The 17,737-nt window shown below is 48.2% G+C and overlaps 2 protein-coding genes across 6 annotated transcripts in view; both read left to right on the top strand.

The window, feature by feature from the left end:
• Ascc1 (activating signal cointegrator 1 complex subunit 1) overlaps positions 1–5,380 on the top strand; it is an 87,985-nt gene extending 82,605 nt beyond the window's left edge. For all 5 annotated transcript variants that reach the window (XR_007591303.1, XM_050140046.1, XM_050140034.1 and 2 more), the window contains 2 exons: positions 3,280–3,401; positions 5,086–5,380. Coding sequence is in view for 4 of the 5 variants with exons in the window: in XM_050140046.1 (XP_049996003.1) it covers positions 3,280–3,396 (117 nt within the window). In the remaining variant the exon portion in view is untranslated. The remainder of the gene's footprint in view (positions 1–3,279; positions 3,402–5,085) is intronic.
• A 94-nt stretch (positions 5,381–5,474) lies between these two features.
• Positions 5,475–17,737, top strand: part of Spock2 (SPARC (osteonectin), cwcv and kazal like domains proteoglycan 2) — a 29,789-nt gene continuing 17,526 nt past the window's right edge. Inside the window, exons 1-4 of the mRNA XM_050140136.1 lie at positions 5,475–5,622; positions 8,045–8,240; positions 11,607–12,101; positions 14,288–14,295. Coding sequence (XP_049996093.1) covers positions 11,906–12,101; positions 14,288–14,295 — 204 coding nt within the window. The 5' untranslated portion in view covers positions 5,475–5,622; positions 8,045–8,240; positions 11,607–11,905. The remainder of the gene's footprint in view (positions 5,623–8,044; positions 8,241–11,606; positions 12,102–14,287; positions 14,296–17,737) is intronic.

Below are 17,737 nucleotides of genomic sequence, written 5' to 3'. Positions count from 1 at the left end.
GAGCTTCTTCATATCACAGACCAGAAAGCTGAGTGACCAGAACTAGAAGCTAGGCTGCAGCCTTCAAAGCCCCACTCTGCTCAGCAGTTCTGCCAGCCAGGCCCTGGCTCCTGTTGGCAGCAGGTCTTCCAGAATGTGCCACCAGCTGAGAAGCATTGTTCAAAAACATGCTTTTGGAGTTGTGTGTTGTAGATTCAGAGATAACAATATGTGTTCTCTCATGCACTTAACATTTGCTGTAGAGTTTTTTTTTTGCTTTTATATATATTATTTTTGTATTTGTGTTCTTGAGACAGGAACTCACCCTGTTGCCTAGGCTAGCCTCAAATTTTCAATCCTCCAGACCCAGACTCCTGAGTACTAGGATTACAGGCATTCCCCCCATCCTGACTTCAGGTAGACGTTTTCATTGAAGTAGAGAATGTATATCTACATGCACATGAAAACATGTTCAGATCTGGAGGAAAGAACACAGGGACTTTGCGTAAGATCACAGCCACAGCCTCCACATTCCTTTCTTCTGATCTGCTTCCTGGCTCCTAAGACTTGGGAGACAGAACCCTGCCGTGTGTGTCTGCATAAGAATGTCCATCATCAGTGCTGAGTGATACCCCACGTCAGGAACTGAGCCAAGAGCAGAATCCAGTTCCAGTAGACAAGAAACAGAGCAAAAGCCGACAGTCTGTAAGTTTCCGTTACCGACTAGGTTCTTTCTTGACAGCCAATTAGAATTGAGATATGCTTCCCACTTCCAGCTTAATTAGAAGTAATACAATTTTTGTTAAGTCCTCCTCAGGGATTTCTTGATGGTAACATATAAATTAATTCCAGCCTACACACCGACATGTCATCTTTTCTCCCTCTGTGAACTTGTAGGCACAGAGAGAGATCTATAGCCTGAATTTTTGTTGTCATTTTGCCCATCAAATATTTGCTGGTCCCCTATAGACTACTAGACACTGTTACAGAATATAATGTGGTTCAGTTCCTCCTTCCACAAGGCTTATATTCTGATGAGTCACTAGAAATAATTGATAGACTAACAGCAAGGCTTCTCGCTAAAAATATAACAGTGACTAAAGAGTAAAATAACTGAGAAATTGCTGCAGAGTCATCTGTTCCCAAGTCCTTACAAGCATTCAGAAAGAACAGGAACATAGAGGTAGGAAAGGCTATACAGGTTAGCCTGAGCTAGAGATTTCTATGTTTGAAATCCTTTTGAGGGGATGTTACCAAAAAGCGTGAGAGAAGGCAGAAACTTAGGAAAGAAAAATGAGTGTAAAATGCAGAGTAGAGAGATTTTAGAAGCGTCATAAGAGACTCCTGATTCTCAGTAACAGTTTGCAATTTAGAAGGCGTTTTTGCTTGTATGTCTTACTGAATCTCTGCCCGTTGTGATCATTTATCCCATATGGGTTGGTGCAGTGAGTGGTGTTAATGCAGCCTTGTCTTCCCAGCCTGCTCTGGCCTAATAAAGTGTAAGACTTTCCGCTCCTTCTTCTCCTGATCTTCTTAAGTACTTCATTGAAATCGCATCTAGCTGACTTCATTACCACCATGTTCACTGTTTGCATTCATCAACCTGAATATAGTGAGGATTCTCCTGGACAGATCATGTCTCTGGGGGGTTCTGCACGAGGAAAAGCACAATCGTAGGTGGGTCACTTCCAGCTCCATGCTGCCATGCCTCCTTTACTTGGGACCGTGGACACAGATGAGGTAGAGGACACAAAGACTACCAGTCCTTCCACAGTAAGGATGTAAGCACCCCTGTTGGCTTTGTTTTGTCCCTCCTCTTGCCTCTTGGTTATTACGTATTTTCTGTGCCTAGAGTGCTTCAGTTTGCAAAGCTGTAAATCTGTCAGTCTTGTTTATGTGGTTTTCACTTCAAATTAATGTTCGACAAAGGGATTAGCAGATAACTATTTCAGCCTGAATTTCTGTTCAAGGAGAGTGGATATGGTTTGCACAGGCTGCCTGAGCTAGGAAGCAGAGTTAATTGTATAGTCAGCACTGGAGAGAGCTGGTCTCATTTCAGAAAGACAAGACAGTGCAGCTTACAGCCTCCACAGAGATCTTTGGGGTCAAACTGATGTCGTGTTGAAGAATCAATATTTACTGGACTATGTAAAGTTAGCTTTTAATGAACCTCAAACATCTTTCTAGGTCACTAATTGCAGGAAAAAGAAAGGTGGCAATGTCTGGAGTTCATGGGTGTGGGAGCTGATTTAAAGTCAGTGAAGAGATAGTTGCCAGAGTGCCGAGCATCTTTCCACCCTTAGATTCTTTTCAGCATTTTTAGGTACTTGCATTGAAAGGTTGCTTGGAGGTGGAGCACAGGCAGAGAGAAATCCTGATTACAAACCCCAGAACAAAAAAAAAAATAGAGAGAAAGGGAGGATTTCTTGGGTTATTTCTGACTCTAAACAGAGCAATTCTTGCTTCCTGGCAGAAGGTCAGATACTCCTCACATCCCAGGACTTTCCAGGCCTGACCTTGCTCAGCTTCTGAGATTAGATTGGGTGTGTTCAGGGTGGTACGGCTGCCCTTCCCCGGTTCCCTGGGATGAATTCCAGTGGCATTTCAGGTTCCGCCTTCTGAATGTACCTTCACAAGGTCAGGTCCTTCCCTCCCCCTGATGCTCTTGAAAGCACTCAGAATGGAAGAGTGCAGTATGGAACATTTCCTGGAGGATGCTGGCCTGAATCCCCATCTAATTAAAGGGCCTTCATAAGCATCCAGCGTTCCTCTGGTGGTAGTGCGCGCTTGAGTATCGAGTGCCTCTCACTGAGTTGTCCCCATCATGTGTGCGGCCCTGAGCTTCATCTCCCGCACGTGCTGTCAGTGCTCCTGGTACAAGCTGTTGACAGGGTAGAGGAATGTGCCCCGGGGACTTTTATGTTGCCCTAAGAGAATCCAATACTAACGGGTCTTGGTTAGTCACTGAGTCAAAAGCATTTTTGCCAAGCCCTGTGAGTCTGATTGCATCCCCAGCATGTTTTTTTACAAGTTCTTGGTTATCTCTGCTCAGTAGACACAGCTCGGCTCTGACTTTGCAGCTCTCCTTTCTAGTGTATTTTCTCAGGGGAGACTTCAGGATTAATGAGAAGAGCCGGCTGTTCCTTCTCACTCCACCCCCATCCCTCCTCTCTAGGATCATTATTCAGAATAAACACTGAGGAGAGAAACATGCAGGGAGAGGTTGGAATTGCCGTGTTTGAAGGCAGATGGGATAGTGAGCATTCGCATTTCCAGCTCCTCTGAATTCTTCCTTTGCAGACATTTGAGAACTTCTACTTCGGTTCCCTGAAGCTCAATTCCATTCACATCTCCCAGAGGTTCACAGTGGACAGCTTTGGGAACTATGCCTCCTGCGGACAGGTTGACTTCTCCTGAAGTGGGTATGGAAAACTCTAGAAATGGAATGTCTTCCTAAGGTGGTAAAGAAGGGCTTCATCTCAGTCCCTGGGGGGTAGGGGGTGGGGTGGGAGTTTGGAGGATCTGCTGGTACATATTGTCAGCTCCGTACAAGCTTTAGTTATCTGGGAAGAGGGAACTTCAGTGCTGGGAATGCATCTATGAGATTGGTCTGTGGCAGGCCTGTGGGGCATTTTCTTGATTAATGATTGATGTGGGAGGGCCTGGCAAGTGGGCAGGTGGTCCAAGGGTGTTTAAGAAAGCAGGGCAAGTAAGCCATGAGGAACAAGCCAGTAAGCCAAGCCTTTCCTACACAAGTTAGTTTTGGTCATGGTCTTCATCTCAGCAATAGAAAACAAGAGTGGGGCAGATGCTGATCGTCCTGAGTGGCCCCCTCCAAATTCCCAACTCCATGTTGCCTTTGATGGTTGTCCACAGTCGCGCCATGTCTGCCAAGATGCTTGTGGGTGCAAGGAGAGCTTGAGCCATTAAACCTTTGGCTTGTTCTATTTTGTATGTTAGGAAAAACTATAAACAATGTAAAATTTATGATCTTGACCATCTTAAGTATAAGATTTGGTTTATTAAATACATATGTGACATTGTACTGTCGTTACCATCATCCATAACTTTTCATTTTCTAAAATTCGTAACTGTACCTTTAAGTGGTTTCCTCATTTGTTCCCTCCAACCCCTGGCAACCGTTTAACTTTCTGTCCATGATTGTGATAGCTGAATACCTCGTGTAAGTAGAAGCACACAGTGTTTGTCCTAGCATAACGTCCTCAGAATTCACTGTATCATATCTTGTGACAGTCCTGCCTTCCTTTTTAAGGATGAACAATATTCCATTGTATGTGTACCGCATTTTGTTTACCCATCCATCCACAGCTGACCCTTAGGTTGCTTCCACATCTTGGCTACTGTGGATGGAGCTGGTTCAGACCTGGGTGCGCAGACGTCCCTTCCACACCCCGCTTCATTCCCTCACTAGTCAGAGACTTTAGCAGTTATGATTACATTTCTGTTCCTTGATTCGTTTATTTTCATCCTAAAATTAATCCATAAAAATATTATTTTGGGGTGCTGGAGATATACGTCAGTTGGTAGAGTGCTTGGCTAGCTTTCACAAAACTGTGGGTTAGGTGCCAACACCATGTAGTGGCCCATGCCTGTAGTCTCAGCACTTGGGAGGAGGAGGATCAGAAGTTCAAAGTCATCCTTGGCTACGTAGAGTTCAGGGCCTGTCTGGGATATTTGAGACCAAGTCCCCCTCCCCCCAACAGCAGCAGCAGCAGAGCAACAACAGCAACAACAACAACACAAACCCGAAGGAATTGGAGTCCTGGACCAGTGATTAAGAGCACTGGCTGTTCTTTTAGAGCACATGACACCCACTTCTAGATTACCAGTACCCACATAGAGACTTACAACCATCTGTAACTCCAATTCTAGGGGATCCAGTGCCCTCTTCGGGCCTCCATAGAGACCAGACATTTAAATGGTACCCACACATATATGCAAGCAAAACACCCATACACATAAAATAAAAATAAATATTAAAACAAGCAAGCAACAAATTTGTTAGAATCCTGTTCTGCCACATCTCACGTCGCCCTCCCACGTCCCCAATGGAGTTGTGATAGCTCTTTTCCGTTTCCTCCTCAGGAGAAGAGCAGAGAACCGTGGCTGCAGCATTGGGAGCCTGGAAGTATGGAGGCAGCAGCACTCCGGCCTCCAGCTGACCAGCAGAGGAGGGAGCTGCAGCCTACACTTCTCCCCTCTGACCCTCGCTTCTCCTCCTCATCGTTTTCTTTCTTGTTCTTCGTTCCTTATCCTCAAGACCCCTCCTTTCTGTGAAGTCTGCTCCTGAGCTCTGTGTCAAGATCACCATGCTGTGGAGATGGGCTTCTCTATGGGGTGGGACAGAACATCCACAAATAAATGAGATTCCCAAGTTGCAGTATTCTCTTTAATAAATGTCACACAGTCGTGGTCTATGGCCATTGTTACTGTGTTGGGCTACAGGCTTCAGTACTTACTGACTTAGCTGTTCTGTTTACTAGTGCATCAAGGTCCAGTTTCCCAAAAGGCTTCCACTTTGTTCTAGTGATAATCAGTTTATATCTCTCCTCAGGGTGCTGCACAGCGCATGACTCGACTGACCCCACTTGCCTCCCCAAAGCGCGGCTCCCCAGCTGTCAGGTAGCCTTGTCCACTTGGCTGCAGATACCATCTCTTGGGTGTCAGGGATTAATGACTTACCCCTGTAGGAATCTGTAAGAGTTTGGTTTTGGAAATTGCAGTGTGATATGTCAGATACTTCATTCTTAACAGAACTAGGAATTCCGTTATCAAATCTCAGGGTTCCTGCTCCTACACGTGTAAGCAGAGACTGTATTGTTTGCTGATTTCTCAGGCGAGGAGGGGAGTTTTCCAGAGGCGGAATGCATTGATGGCAGGGTGACGACCAATGGGATGCATGTGTAGACTCTCGTCTTTTGTAGTATCTTGTATATTAATAGGATTTTTAAAAAGTTATCTTTTTGTTTTTTAAAATGATGTCTCTATGTAGCCCTGGCCGGCTGGCCTGGAACTTGGTATGTAGACCAAGCTGGCCTTAAACTAATAGAAATCCTTTTGCCCCTGTCTTCCAAGTGTTGGGATTAAAGGCATGCCCACTACACCTGGCCAAATTTGAGAAAAAAAAAATTATAAGCAGTAATAGCCAATATTAACACAACACACCCACTTATCATTTATGTGCAATTGACTCAGCCTTCACAGCAGTCCTCCCGACTCGGTGTTATTATTATCCCTGTTTTTCAAATTGAGGAGTAGCAAGAGTAAGAAATCTAGAGCTAGAGAGATGTTTCAGTGGCCAAGAGTGCTTGCTGTCCTTGCGCAGGACCTGACTTTGGTTTCTAGCACACCTGTCGGGTAGCTCCCAACTGCCTGTGACTCCTGCTCCAGGAGATACAGTGCCCTCTTCCGGCTTCTTGCACATGTCTCACAGACACACGCACATAGACACACATACACACATTTAAAAAATACATAATTTTTTAAATATTTATTTATATATTATGTTTACAATAATCTGTCTGTGTGTATGCCTCCTGGCCAGAAGGGGGCACCAGACCCCATTACAGATGGTTGTGAGCCACCATGTGGTTGCTGGGAATTGAACTCAAGACCTTTGGAAGAGCAGGCAGTACTCTTAACCTCTGAGCCATCTTTCCAGCCCCTTACATAAATTTTTTTAAAAGATTTAAAATTTTACCTGAGACCTTTAGTCTCCAAGTATAGTTTTTGGACTGCCGGAAATCCCCAAGAATCTTCTAGGAGAAGTTTGTGAGATCCAGACTAGTTTTATAAAAGTAACAAGGTGGTTTTTTGCCTTTTTACTCTCCAAGAAACCTTTGATACAATGATGTCACTCTGGTAGTTAAATGTAGTATATACTTGTTGTGTGTTTTGTGTTCTCTGGGCTATTAAAAGTCATTATGAGGGCTCAACAGTTAAGAGCATGGGGCTGTTCTTCCAGAGGTCGAGTTCAATTCCCATCAACCATATGGCGATTCACAACCATCTATAATAAGATCAGTGCCCTCTTCTGGCCTGCACAGCATGCCACTTTTTCCCCGAATTGGAAGGGTTTTATGTTTCTCACCGTGTGTTTTTAGAGGTTAACTAACTCATTTTGTCCTCAGTCCTTCTGGACTCTTACTAGTGATTTTCTTTCCCACTTGTTATTGGGATCGTGTCCTGCCCAGACCTCGTACCTCCATGTTACTGTTTTTGAAGACAGGGCCTTTAAAGAGGCAGTTAAGAGAAAATGAGGCCATTAGAGTGGATCCAAGTCCCTCTGGCCTGGAGTCCTTAAGAGGAATTTGGGATCACTCATGAAGACACAGGACTAGCACTCACCCAGAGAAAGGACCCATGAAGACCCCGTGAGAAGGTGGTAATCTACCAGCCAAGAACAGTGGCCTCTGGAGAGACCAAACCCCAACACTTTGATCTTGAAATTCTGGCCTCAGGAACTGTGAGAATAAACTGGCTCTATGAACGCCTTTGGTCTGTGGCTCTTTGTTATGGCAGTTCTCATAGACAGCTGCGAGGGCACAGGCTCACAGGCTACCTGTCTTCCTTTGAACCAGACATTAAAGGGATGTGTAAAAATAGACAACAATGCCACTTTCTCTCCCCGAATTGGGAGGGATTTGTGTTTCTCATATAATGCATTATTGTTCTGTTAATATGAAAGTTTAAAGTATATTGTTAAGATTTTGGTTTTGTTTTCAAACATACTAATGTGTATTTCACACAAACGGAAGTTCTTGAAAGTCCTCAGTAGTACTTTGGTGCACAAGGCGCCTGAGACCAGAAGGTTAAACATTGCTGCTGTGCTGTCTTCCCTATGGGGTCATTCGATGAGAGTGCTGTGGTTTGGCAGCTCCTCCCACAAGGTTAAAATCTTAGTCACTAATTGGTGGCATTATTAAGCGGAAGTGGAACATTGAGGAGTGAGTGAGTCCTTGTGGAAGGAAGCTGGACCATTTGGGGGAAGTGACCTTAAAGGGGTTAGTGGAACCCCAGCCTCTGTTTTCTCTTTGCTTTCCAGTCACCACGAGATGAGCAGGCTCCCTCTGCCCTTCTTGCTGCAATGCTGCCACCAAACCAAAGAAGCAGGGCCCTCCAAAAGCACGTGACGCAGTCAACATCTTAGAAGATCTCTCCGGTGCTTTGTGACAGTGACACAAAGCGAAATGGCACAAGGACCATTTGGGGAATGTTTGCAGCACCGGGAGTCATGCCACGTAAGAGATCTACCACTGGCCTGCACCCCCAGCCCATAAAGCATAAACCAGATGAGCTCTTCCCATCCATAGTCCTCTTCCAATAGGTAGAGATCTGCATCAGTTTTTATGTCTCTATAGTCGTTTTTCTAGATAGGTGTTTTGTTTGACTCTCGCTGTGTTACCCAGGCAGGACTTAAATTCCCTGTGCTGAAGTGACCCTCCTGTTTCTGCCTCCCAATTCTGCAACTACAGATGCACACTGCTGGGACTAGCTGTTGGTACAGTTTTAAGTTTAACAAGTTGGTTATTGATTTATAGTTGTTTATTCGGGTTCTCTAGAGGAACAGAACTTATAGAATACACACACACACACACACATATATAAATTCTACATAGATGTGTGGAAATTTGTTAGAATGACTTACAGGCTATGGTCTAGCAAATCCAACAATGGCTGTCTAGCAATGGAAAGTCCAAGGATCCAGTAGTTCAGTCCGTAAGACTAGATGTCTCAGTACACACCAGAATCCCAAGGAGTAGGCTCTGATGCCAGTAAAGAAGTGGACTTGTCGGTGAGAGGGAGAGCGAACAGGAAAAGAGCAAGAGCTTCCTTCTCCCGTGTCCTTTCCCCAGACTGCCGCCAGAAGATATGGCCCCAATTAAAGGTGGGTCTTCCTGGCTCAGAAGATCCAGATTAACCCAGAGAACCTAGAGGACCCTAAGAGAGACTGACATGGATGTAATCTACATGGGAAGGAGAAAAAGACAAGAAAGATCTCCTGAGTAAATTGGGAGCATGGGAACCTTGGGAGAGGGTTGAAGGGGAGCAGAGAAAAATGTAGAGCTTAATAAAAACCAATAAAATTTTTAAAAAAAAGATAAAAGAAGCAAAGAAGGAAAATAATAATAATTTTAAAAGATCCAGATTAAGAGTGGGTCTTCCCACTTCAAATGATTTAAGAAAAGAAAGCCCTCACAGGTGTACCCAGCTGCTTGGATTTTAGTTAATTCCAGATATAGTCAAGTTGACAATGAAGAATAGCCATCACAAATGTATGGATTGGTTTTTAGATATGGTTGTTAAGAAAAAGTTTGAAGTATTTTTGTTCAATTATCTTTTTGAACTTAAAGCATCTAGAAATGAGAGCAATTTTTTTTAGGGACAGATTTGGCATTTTTTTGTAGAAAATTGAGGTTCTCTGTTTTGTATTGCTAAATACTAAATACAACAGAAAAATGTAAAAGACACATCCACAATTTAATAAACATGTTTGGCATCACCTCATATTTGGGGCCCTGTGGTTTGGAAAGGCTGTCCTGCCAATAATTCTCTAGAATAAACCCTTTTTCTTCTTTATAAACAAGGTTATTAGTTATTTTGCACAACTCTTAGAACTGCCATCTAAAAATTTGCACTCTTCTTCCTAAATAGCTTCTTCTTTGGCTTTAGCTAAGTGTGTTGGGCTGTGTACTACAGGAGGCAGGTCCCCTTGAATGAACTGCCCGTGTGTGGAAAATGTTCTGACCTTCATGGGTCTGAAGGCAGCTATGACTTCCTGAAAGGCATTGGGTTAGTTTCCATATTCCTTGTTAAGCAGCTCTGGTAACTAGACCACTAGAACCCTTGGTCTGAGCTGTCTGCTAAGAGCATTGGCGGTGTGTAGATAACTTTAATAAAGGCTAGGGTTGAGGGGCATGTGGCTCCGTTGGTAGAGTGCTCACTAGCATGAGTGAAGCCCTGGGTTCTATCTCTAGCACCACATGCACCAGAAGGCACCTGGGAAGTGGATACAGGAGTATCAGAAGTTGAAAGGTCACCTTCAACCTACAAATCAAGTTGGAAGCCAGACCAGGCTACGGGACACCCTGTCTGAAATAAAAAGACCAGGATTAAGAAGATGGGGGAAAGAGGGGAGCAGAGAAAAATGTAGAGCTCAATAAAAATCAATAATAATAAAAAAAGATGATGGAGGAAAGATGGTAAGATTTGGTAAATCTTCAGAACAATGAGTGGTTATCACCTTTTTCCAACCCGAGGGACAGACTGTTTTGTTTTTTAAAAGCCGGGGATCATTTTGCTCATGTTTCACAGCCATCGTATGGTATGTGTAGCATGTAGCATTAACCTTAATTCGAGGTAGGAAATGGGGTCCTCAGTTCCCTCCAGTCCACATGACAAGCTGAGCTCTGGGCTGTGAAGCGCCATGGCACTACCGGGGGATGCAGACTTCAGTATCTGGACCTCGCAGCAACACCACAGGAAATCCAAGAAGCACAAAGGGGAGCTATTGCTTTGTATTTTCCCCAGGGTGCCCTCCCCCACCCACCCACCCCCGCGCCAGACCACTGAGGCATGCAGCTATCAGGCATGCCAGGCCCCATAAACCTCATACCCTGTGTTTTTTCCTGCTGATTAAGATCATGGTTTTCCATTGTCTTTAATTTTTTTTTTTATTTTAACCTCATAGCAGCCAAGCCTTTTTCATAAAAACACACTCTAGGGCTTGGGGCCCAAAAGTTCAATATGTTTTCTCCTGTCATACTCTTCAATTTATTTGTAATGTAAATCCCATTTCTACTCTGATCATAGGTCTGTGCCCAGCTGCCAGCCTTCCCAGCTGGTGAGTCAACACATGTCTATAGGCAATGACTAAGGTCACAGTTTTAACAAAAACCCAAACAACCTCGAATAAAACCAACCTCCTCCCACCTTGTCGCCTTTCCCAGTGGCTTATCAAACTCAATATAAAGTCAAATCACAAGCAAATGGGCCTGTCTAGATTTGCAGAATCCAGGCAGATGAGACGGCTAGACAAGCGTCCTTTCGGGTTGCCCTAGGAAAAGCAAACAAAACGGTGCCAGCCCCTAAACAGCTGCTTGGGGAGAAGGACATCTGCCCTTGTTTCACCAGCCATTCAGAGCCCAGGCCATGCTTTGAAAAGAGCGGTGGGTCTGGGGAGCAATAGTTCAGAGGCAGCCAGTTGTTAGACCGCCTTTGTCTTAAGGAAGCCACCCATTACCGTAGCGCCATAACTCGTAGGGAGCCAGCTGTCAGAGCTGTGGCACGGGCCACTAGAGGTTGGGGGGTGGGAGGCAAGGGAGGAAGAAGCTGTCTATGGCCAGATTCTCTTTTAGACACCTGAGCCTGACTGGCTTGGTAACCCGAGAATTTTCATTTTCTTTCCGGCCCAGTGAAAGACCCCGGGGCCCTTCTTTGCTGTCTACCCTTGGATAGACAGCAGGGACATCTCAGGGTTCTGCTTCCTTGGTTTCCAACTCCCTGGGAGCTGGACTGGGTTGCGCAGCCCTGAGCTGCAGCTTGGCTGCTCTGATCCAGCGCTCTGCTTTGAAATCTACCCCCTCCTTTTTTTTTTTTTAAACCAGGTATGATGATGTCAAACGTGATGCTGATGCTACAGTTACAGACACAGCCCCCGCTGGCGCAGCCTCTCTGATTCTCTCTCCCTCTCCGCGTCCAGCGTTGGGCTTTTTCAGACAAGTGCATCTGCTAACCAGGTCACATTTCAGCCACGACCCACCCTCCGTCAGTCACTGAAGTCAGACCGCAGAAGGAGGGCTGAAGAGGACCGCAGCGCCTCGCCAGCGGCGCGTTGGAGGAAAGGACATCAAATCCTGCAGAAGTCGAGACCCCCCCCCCCTCCCAGGTCCAAGCCCAGACCACGATGAGCGCTCCGGGCTACGGGTGGCTGGCGTTGCCGCTGCTGTTCCTCGCAGTGGTCGCCTTGGCTGAAGGCGACGTCAAGGGGCTCAAGGAGGGCGAGACCCCCGGCAATTTCATGGAGGACGAGCAATGGCTGTCGTCCATCTCGCAGTACAGCGGCAAGATTAAGCACTGGAACCGCTTCCGAGACGTGAGCGGCGGGGCAGGGAGGGCCGGGCCGGGCCGGGCGCGGGTTCCGGGAGGGAGGCGGGGAGCAGGGACCCCGAGCGCGCTGGGAGCAACCACCGCGTGTTGGAGCCAGAGCCTCTCCGGCCTGCCGAGCTAACTGCGCCAAGAGTAAACAACACCGAGAGTCCCAACCCTGCGCCCCTCTCGTGTTCGCTTGGCCACCGACATTGGGACCTTCAGTCCCGCAGCCTCTCAAAGAGTCCCAGGCGAGGGACATGCTTGGAGGGCGCACGCTCGCGACAGGGTCTGCCCGGTGGCTTGACGCGGAACAAGGGTGCGGGATGTGGGGACCCGGGTCCGGGCTGCTGCTGGGCCCCGCCGGTCCCCTTATTGCCATCGGTACCGGGGCCAGGCCTCTGCCGGGTGGATGCTGCAGGCTAAACACACGGGCCTTGGCAAAGGCAGCAGGTCTGGGTGGGGCCAGCAGGGAAGGTAGCGGCCGCTTGGGTGTCCTCGGTCCCCGCCTTGGGCTTGGGAAGAAGGGGACCTAAGGCGCAAGGACTGAGCGGTGGCCAAGGCTTTGAGTTTGGAGAAGGGTTCCCCAACCCTCATAAGAGATGGTGGAAGGCGTGTCCATAATGGGGTGAGAGCGGCACAGTGAAAATGCCCAAGGCCCCCTCAGGGTGGCCACCAGAACCAGACTACGGTCCTTGAACGTAACAACCTAGGCATGGTTTTCCTTGACCACGCTAGGAGAGGGAGCAAGGCTAGAAACCCAGGGGACCCATCCTTAGTCCAGAGGGCGTGAGAAGCAGAAGCAAGAGCCTCAGGTGCTTGGTTGGGGGTCCCTGGCGGGCGCCCGCCACATTTAGACTTAACCTTGGGCCGAGCTTTGCGGGTGGGGGTGGGGAGGAGGCTGCGGACCGGCCGGCGCCGCAGCTCTGTTTACCCGCACCTGTAGATCAGGGAGGGAATAGGAGCCGCGCCTCGCAGATGGTGGCGTGGGCAGGGGTGAGGAAGGGAGGGCGTGGCTGCTCCCTGGGCACCTCAGAAGCCGATGAGGGGAGGGGGAGATGTAGAGCGCCCCTCGATGTGGCGCTAGCTGACTCCCCGACCTCCGAAAGCATTCCCCAGATTCTCTCATCCTACCCACCCAGTACAAGACAAGTCACACCATGACTGCCCTCACTTCTTAAACTTGGAACATCCACAAGTTCCTTAGATAATTTATTTTTCTATTCAGCAGTTTAATCCTGCTGAATAGAAAATTCAGTTTTGTTAATAATAAAGATCTTATTTTAATATTGTAAGGTGCGTTACTGATACGACATGCTGTGGGTCCTTACCGAGAAAACAGATGCCCAGTGACCCAGAAGCCTGGGGGAGCCCGGGAATTCATTCCGTCAGAGCATGTAGAACTGGTATTTACAGTTTTTCTTCTTGGAACCGGCCTGGAGTATCTGTCTAGACATTATTTTTTAAACACATGTAGGGCACCCAGCCACACTATGAGAAGAGGCAGAGATTCGGATGCTTTTTGTTTTCAAAGTCAAACTGACATGTTTTCATTTGTAGAGGGAAGGAACAACCAACTGCATCCGGGTCCCCAGGCTGTGCTGGCCCCTGGACCACATCGTGGGCCATGATCTCCATCTTTCCCCCACCATCTTAGAGAGCCTGTGGCCCAGCAAAGCCTTCCCCAGGCACCTGCAGGACCAGCCCAGATTAGCGCAGTCCCCTGTCACGGTCTGCAGTCTAGCAATGAGGGGGTAACAGCAAGCTTGTCCTTCCGGAAGGAATCCATGTGTCACTGGTCCAAGCCTCCCTCTGACTTTCTGGCTCTTTGATCTGCCTGGGACTAGTGAAGGTCAGAGAGAAAAAGAAACGCTTAATCAGAACAGTGAGGGTTTAAAAATAAAAAGAGTCCTTTCCCTTCTCTCCATCCGCCTGCTTCCCGCAGCCAACACAGTGGCTGCCAATAAATGCTTGATTAGCTTGACCCCCCAGCTCAGGGCTGCCCACCTGTCTGCCTGTATTGGTGCCACCTCTACCCCCATCAGAAGAAAGGCACTAGCATTAAAATTGCAGGACCAGCCCCTGCAGGATTCCTAGAGCCTGCATTGCTAGTGGAGAGGGGGTGTTTGTGCTTTGGAAATGCGGGTTTTTCTCTAAAGCCCCATTCTGGGGAGCCCAGGCTGCCGGAGGATGGGGTCAGAGAAAGAAGTAGGACAGAAAGGATGAGGGAGAGGGCGTGGCCTTGTGGGAATCCGTTGGCAGCTTCCACTGAAAGGCAAAAAGGAGGCTGCTAGCTGGGAGTCACTGCCTTGCATAACTGTAGCCATGCCACCTTGTGAATGGCGCCTCCTGGAGTTAGGTGGCGCACAGACTGCACTCAGAGACTTTGCCAGCCCTGCCTGCACACACTTCCCATCCCACCGTAAGGGCTGGAGCCCCCAGTGAGAGAGACACTGTAACCCAGATCTTTATATCCATCTTCATCGGGTTGGCTCCTCTGAAAAATATGAAAACATCAGCTCTTCATGAGAGAAAAGGGATTTTTTTTTTTTTTTTTTTTTTTTTTTTTTTTTTTTGGTGATTGGGGCAAGTCCCTAAGAGATTGCCAGGTTGAGCTTGACCCTGGTTCATAAGTGATCACAGATGGCACAGGGCCACTGGTTTTGGCTGAGAGAGAGGCAAGCAAGAAAGAGGGCTGTTCTCAGGGAACAAGACCCCTCTCAGGAAACTTCAGTAACAAGGATGAGGGGCTGTCTCATTGAACAGTTGACAGACGAACTGGGAAGATGGAGGAGATCATGTCAGAGAGGCCAGAGGAGGGTGAGGCTCTGGGGTGTTGCTTGGATGTCCAGAATTGACTGGGTCAAGGAGGGCCTTTAGATTAGTGCTCTCTGTGCGAGCACTAAGACAATCAGAGAGGCAGGCTTTGTTAGCAGAGTAATCTTCCTCCCCTCCAATGGGCACAGGGCTCTCCTATCCTGGGCCTGTAGGCCTTTTCTAATGCCACAGCTCTTCTTCTGGGGAGGAGTGGACTCTTGAGGGAATAGCTAGAAAGCTAGTGGGCTAAGCTTGACTCCGTGGCTCGAAAGTCCTCTGCCCGGTGCAGTGTTAGGCTTCTCATGAGCCCTGCTCGTCAGTGCTCCCGTGTCCAAATTCACTCCCTGCAGAGCTGGGTCAGACTTGTCTATGGGTCTCGTGGATACGGGCACTTGAGAGGAGAAGGCCATTACAGGGCCTCTCCAGGGCTGGCTCCAAAGAGCCTGGCTGGGAAGAACGGGCTGTTCTCTTTCTTCTTGGCTCTTCTCTGCTTTGCACTCCACTTCCATTAATTTTTAATTATATTTGTGAGTGCCGAACGTAGTGCTTGGCACCCAGAGGCACACTGCTAATCCATGCTGAGCTGACTGACAATGGCAGTGAGCCTTCCCGATATGCATTGTCTCTCGCGCCTCTCCGCAACCCATGAGACGGTTGTCCCTTGGTCATCTACCCTTGTGTGGTCAAAGAAACTGAGGCACAGAGACATCGAGTGGCTTATTTGGGGATCCACAGCTAGGAAATGGCAGGCCTGGGATTTTATTTTTCCCTTGAAACAGGCTCAGTATCCCAGGTAAGGGAGTACAGGCACACACCACCCACGGCGCCCAGTTTCTTTAGTGCTGGGAATTGAACTCAGGGCTATGTGCACACGAGGCGAGCGCTGTATCAGCTGAACCATATCCCCAGTTCCAGAACTTGGATTTGGATCCAGGTCATGTAATTCAGCTTTGCTTTCGGGATGACTGACATTCCTCATCTTCACTGAATGGGGGAGGGAGGGTCAGCTATAATGAACCAAGAGTACCCCAGCTAGTGTCTTATCAGCTTCCAAGGCTGTCCCAGGAAGGAACAGCATCTCCTTGGAAGAATGACAAAGACCCGGTGTTGTCAGCAGCCAACCACCAACAGGAAGTGCAGAGTTCGAGGACAGTTTGGCCTGGGTTCAGGTTCCTCCCACAGGACACCAAGCTCACCATACCAGCCTTCTGAACCTCGGTTTCGGATTGGGAGGCTGGCATGAACGTGCACTTCTTGCCCCAGGAGGGAGGGCATCCCCTGCAGGCCACCCCTGGCCATACAGAAACTGTCTTTGGAGCTGGTCCACAACCTGCCTCATTCTTCATGTCAGGAGCGGTACAGGGGCTTGATTAGTTCCCTCATCTGCTATGAATCTGGGGTTCCGTGATGATGCAGAGCAGGGGTTCGGGGCTTTTATCTGGTGACCGTGTCCTAGTCTCGTGTCTTTGTGCATGCCGATAGGCTAGTAACATGGAAAACCTGCAAAGGGTTCCCGGATGACTGTCCCCTCCTGCTCCCAACCTCCAATGTGAGTGTAGGGACAATCTGTGCATACGTTGTGAGGAGGTGTGCGTTTGTGAGAACCCAAAAGTGGGTCAGAAGGGATTCTATAATTTGGGTTGCGAGCAGGCCAGGTCCTTCACTGGCTTCCTCCTCCACTCTGATTTCTGACTCTCCTCTCACCGGTTGGCATCTCCAGAACAGGGCAGCATGTTGATGGGTTTGAGAGGCCAGCAGGACGCCGGACCTGGGAAGAGAGGAAGAGAAAAGGCTTGCTGCTCCATGAAGGTGCAGGCTGCTCCTCTTGACTTCCAGCCGTTGTCAGGGAGACAGATAGCCCATGCCACCTCTCTCTTCATGAGGTCAGAGCCATCTGGAGAATAGGAGAGCTCTGTCCTGCCTCAGGTCCCAAGGGCCCAGACAGAGTGCTCGCTCTCTTTATCTTCCTGCTGGGTAGATGGATTATCTATGTGGCCCTGAGGCAACTATTTTCCTTTTTTGAACCTTGATCTTCTCATTGGTTTAATGCACGGGCTAATGGGAATGACCCACTAATCTCTGAGCATTCCACGACCCAGGCATGAGGCACAGGAGCGTTCCCACCCCTGGCCCCCGATGGGGTAGAGAGTCTTTGAGTTCAAGGAAAAACTTTTCCTTCCGAGGAATAGGCTTTCTGGCAGCTCAGCACACCAGCCCTCTCCATTATTTCTTCCTATGCAGCCCTGGTTGTCCAGGAGCTCACTTTGTAGACCAGGCTGGCCTTGAACTCACAGAGATCCTCCTGCCTCTGCCTCCCAAGTGCTGGGATTAAAGGTGCCCAGCTTCTCCACTGTCTGCTGCAAGTGTCATAGATGGGCACACACCAGCAGCAAGGCTTTACCTCGTATAGTCCGGAAGGCAGGAGGTCCGAGATGAAGGCGTCGTGTGCACTGTCTGGCAAGGGCTTCCTTGTGGTGCTGGTGGCCTCCTGGTCCTGTCCTCATGAGACTGAGCACCAGTCCTTTCCTCTTCTTTAAAAAAACGTTTATGCTATCTTGAGGGTGCGGGTGTTTTACCTGCATTTAAGACATAAATGTGCCATGTGTGTGCTTGGAACTGGAGTTCCAGATAGCCATGAGCCCTCATGGGGGTGTGGGAAATGGAACCGAGGTCCTCTGGAAGAACAGTCCGTGCTCTCTCCCTTGGCCCCTTTGTTCTTTCCCTATGTGGGCTCTGATCGCGCCGTTAAGTGTTCTGTCCTAATGGCCTCATCTAAACCTAGTTACTTCCTAAGGTTGTCACCTGACCTGATACCTCCCCACATGTATATATA

The sequence above is a fragment of the Alexandromys fortis genome, unplaced genomic scaffold (assembly GCF_014885135.2).
Source record: "Alexandromys fortis isolate MF-2015 unplaced genomic scaffold, M_Fortis_MF-2015_v1.1 scaffold_9, whole genome shotgun sequence".
NCBI classification, from domain to species: Eukaryota; Metazoa; Chordata; class Mammalia; order Rodentia; family Cricetidae; genus Alexandromys; species Alexandromys fortis.
The sequence above is the reverse complement of the archived record's forward strand: the minus strand, read 5'-3'. Positions and strand labels throughout refer to the sequence as shown.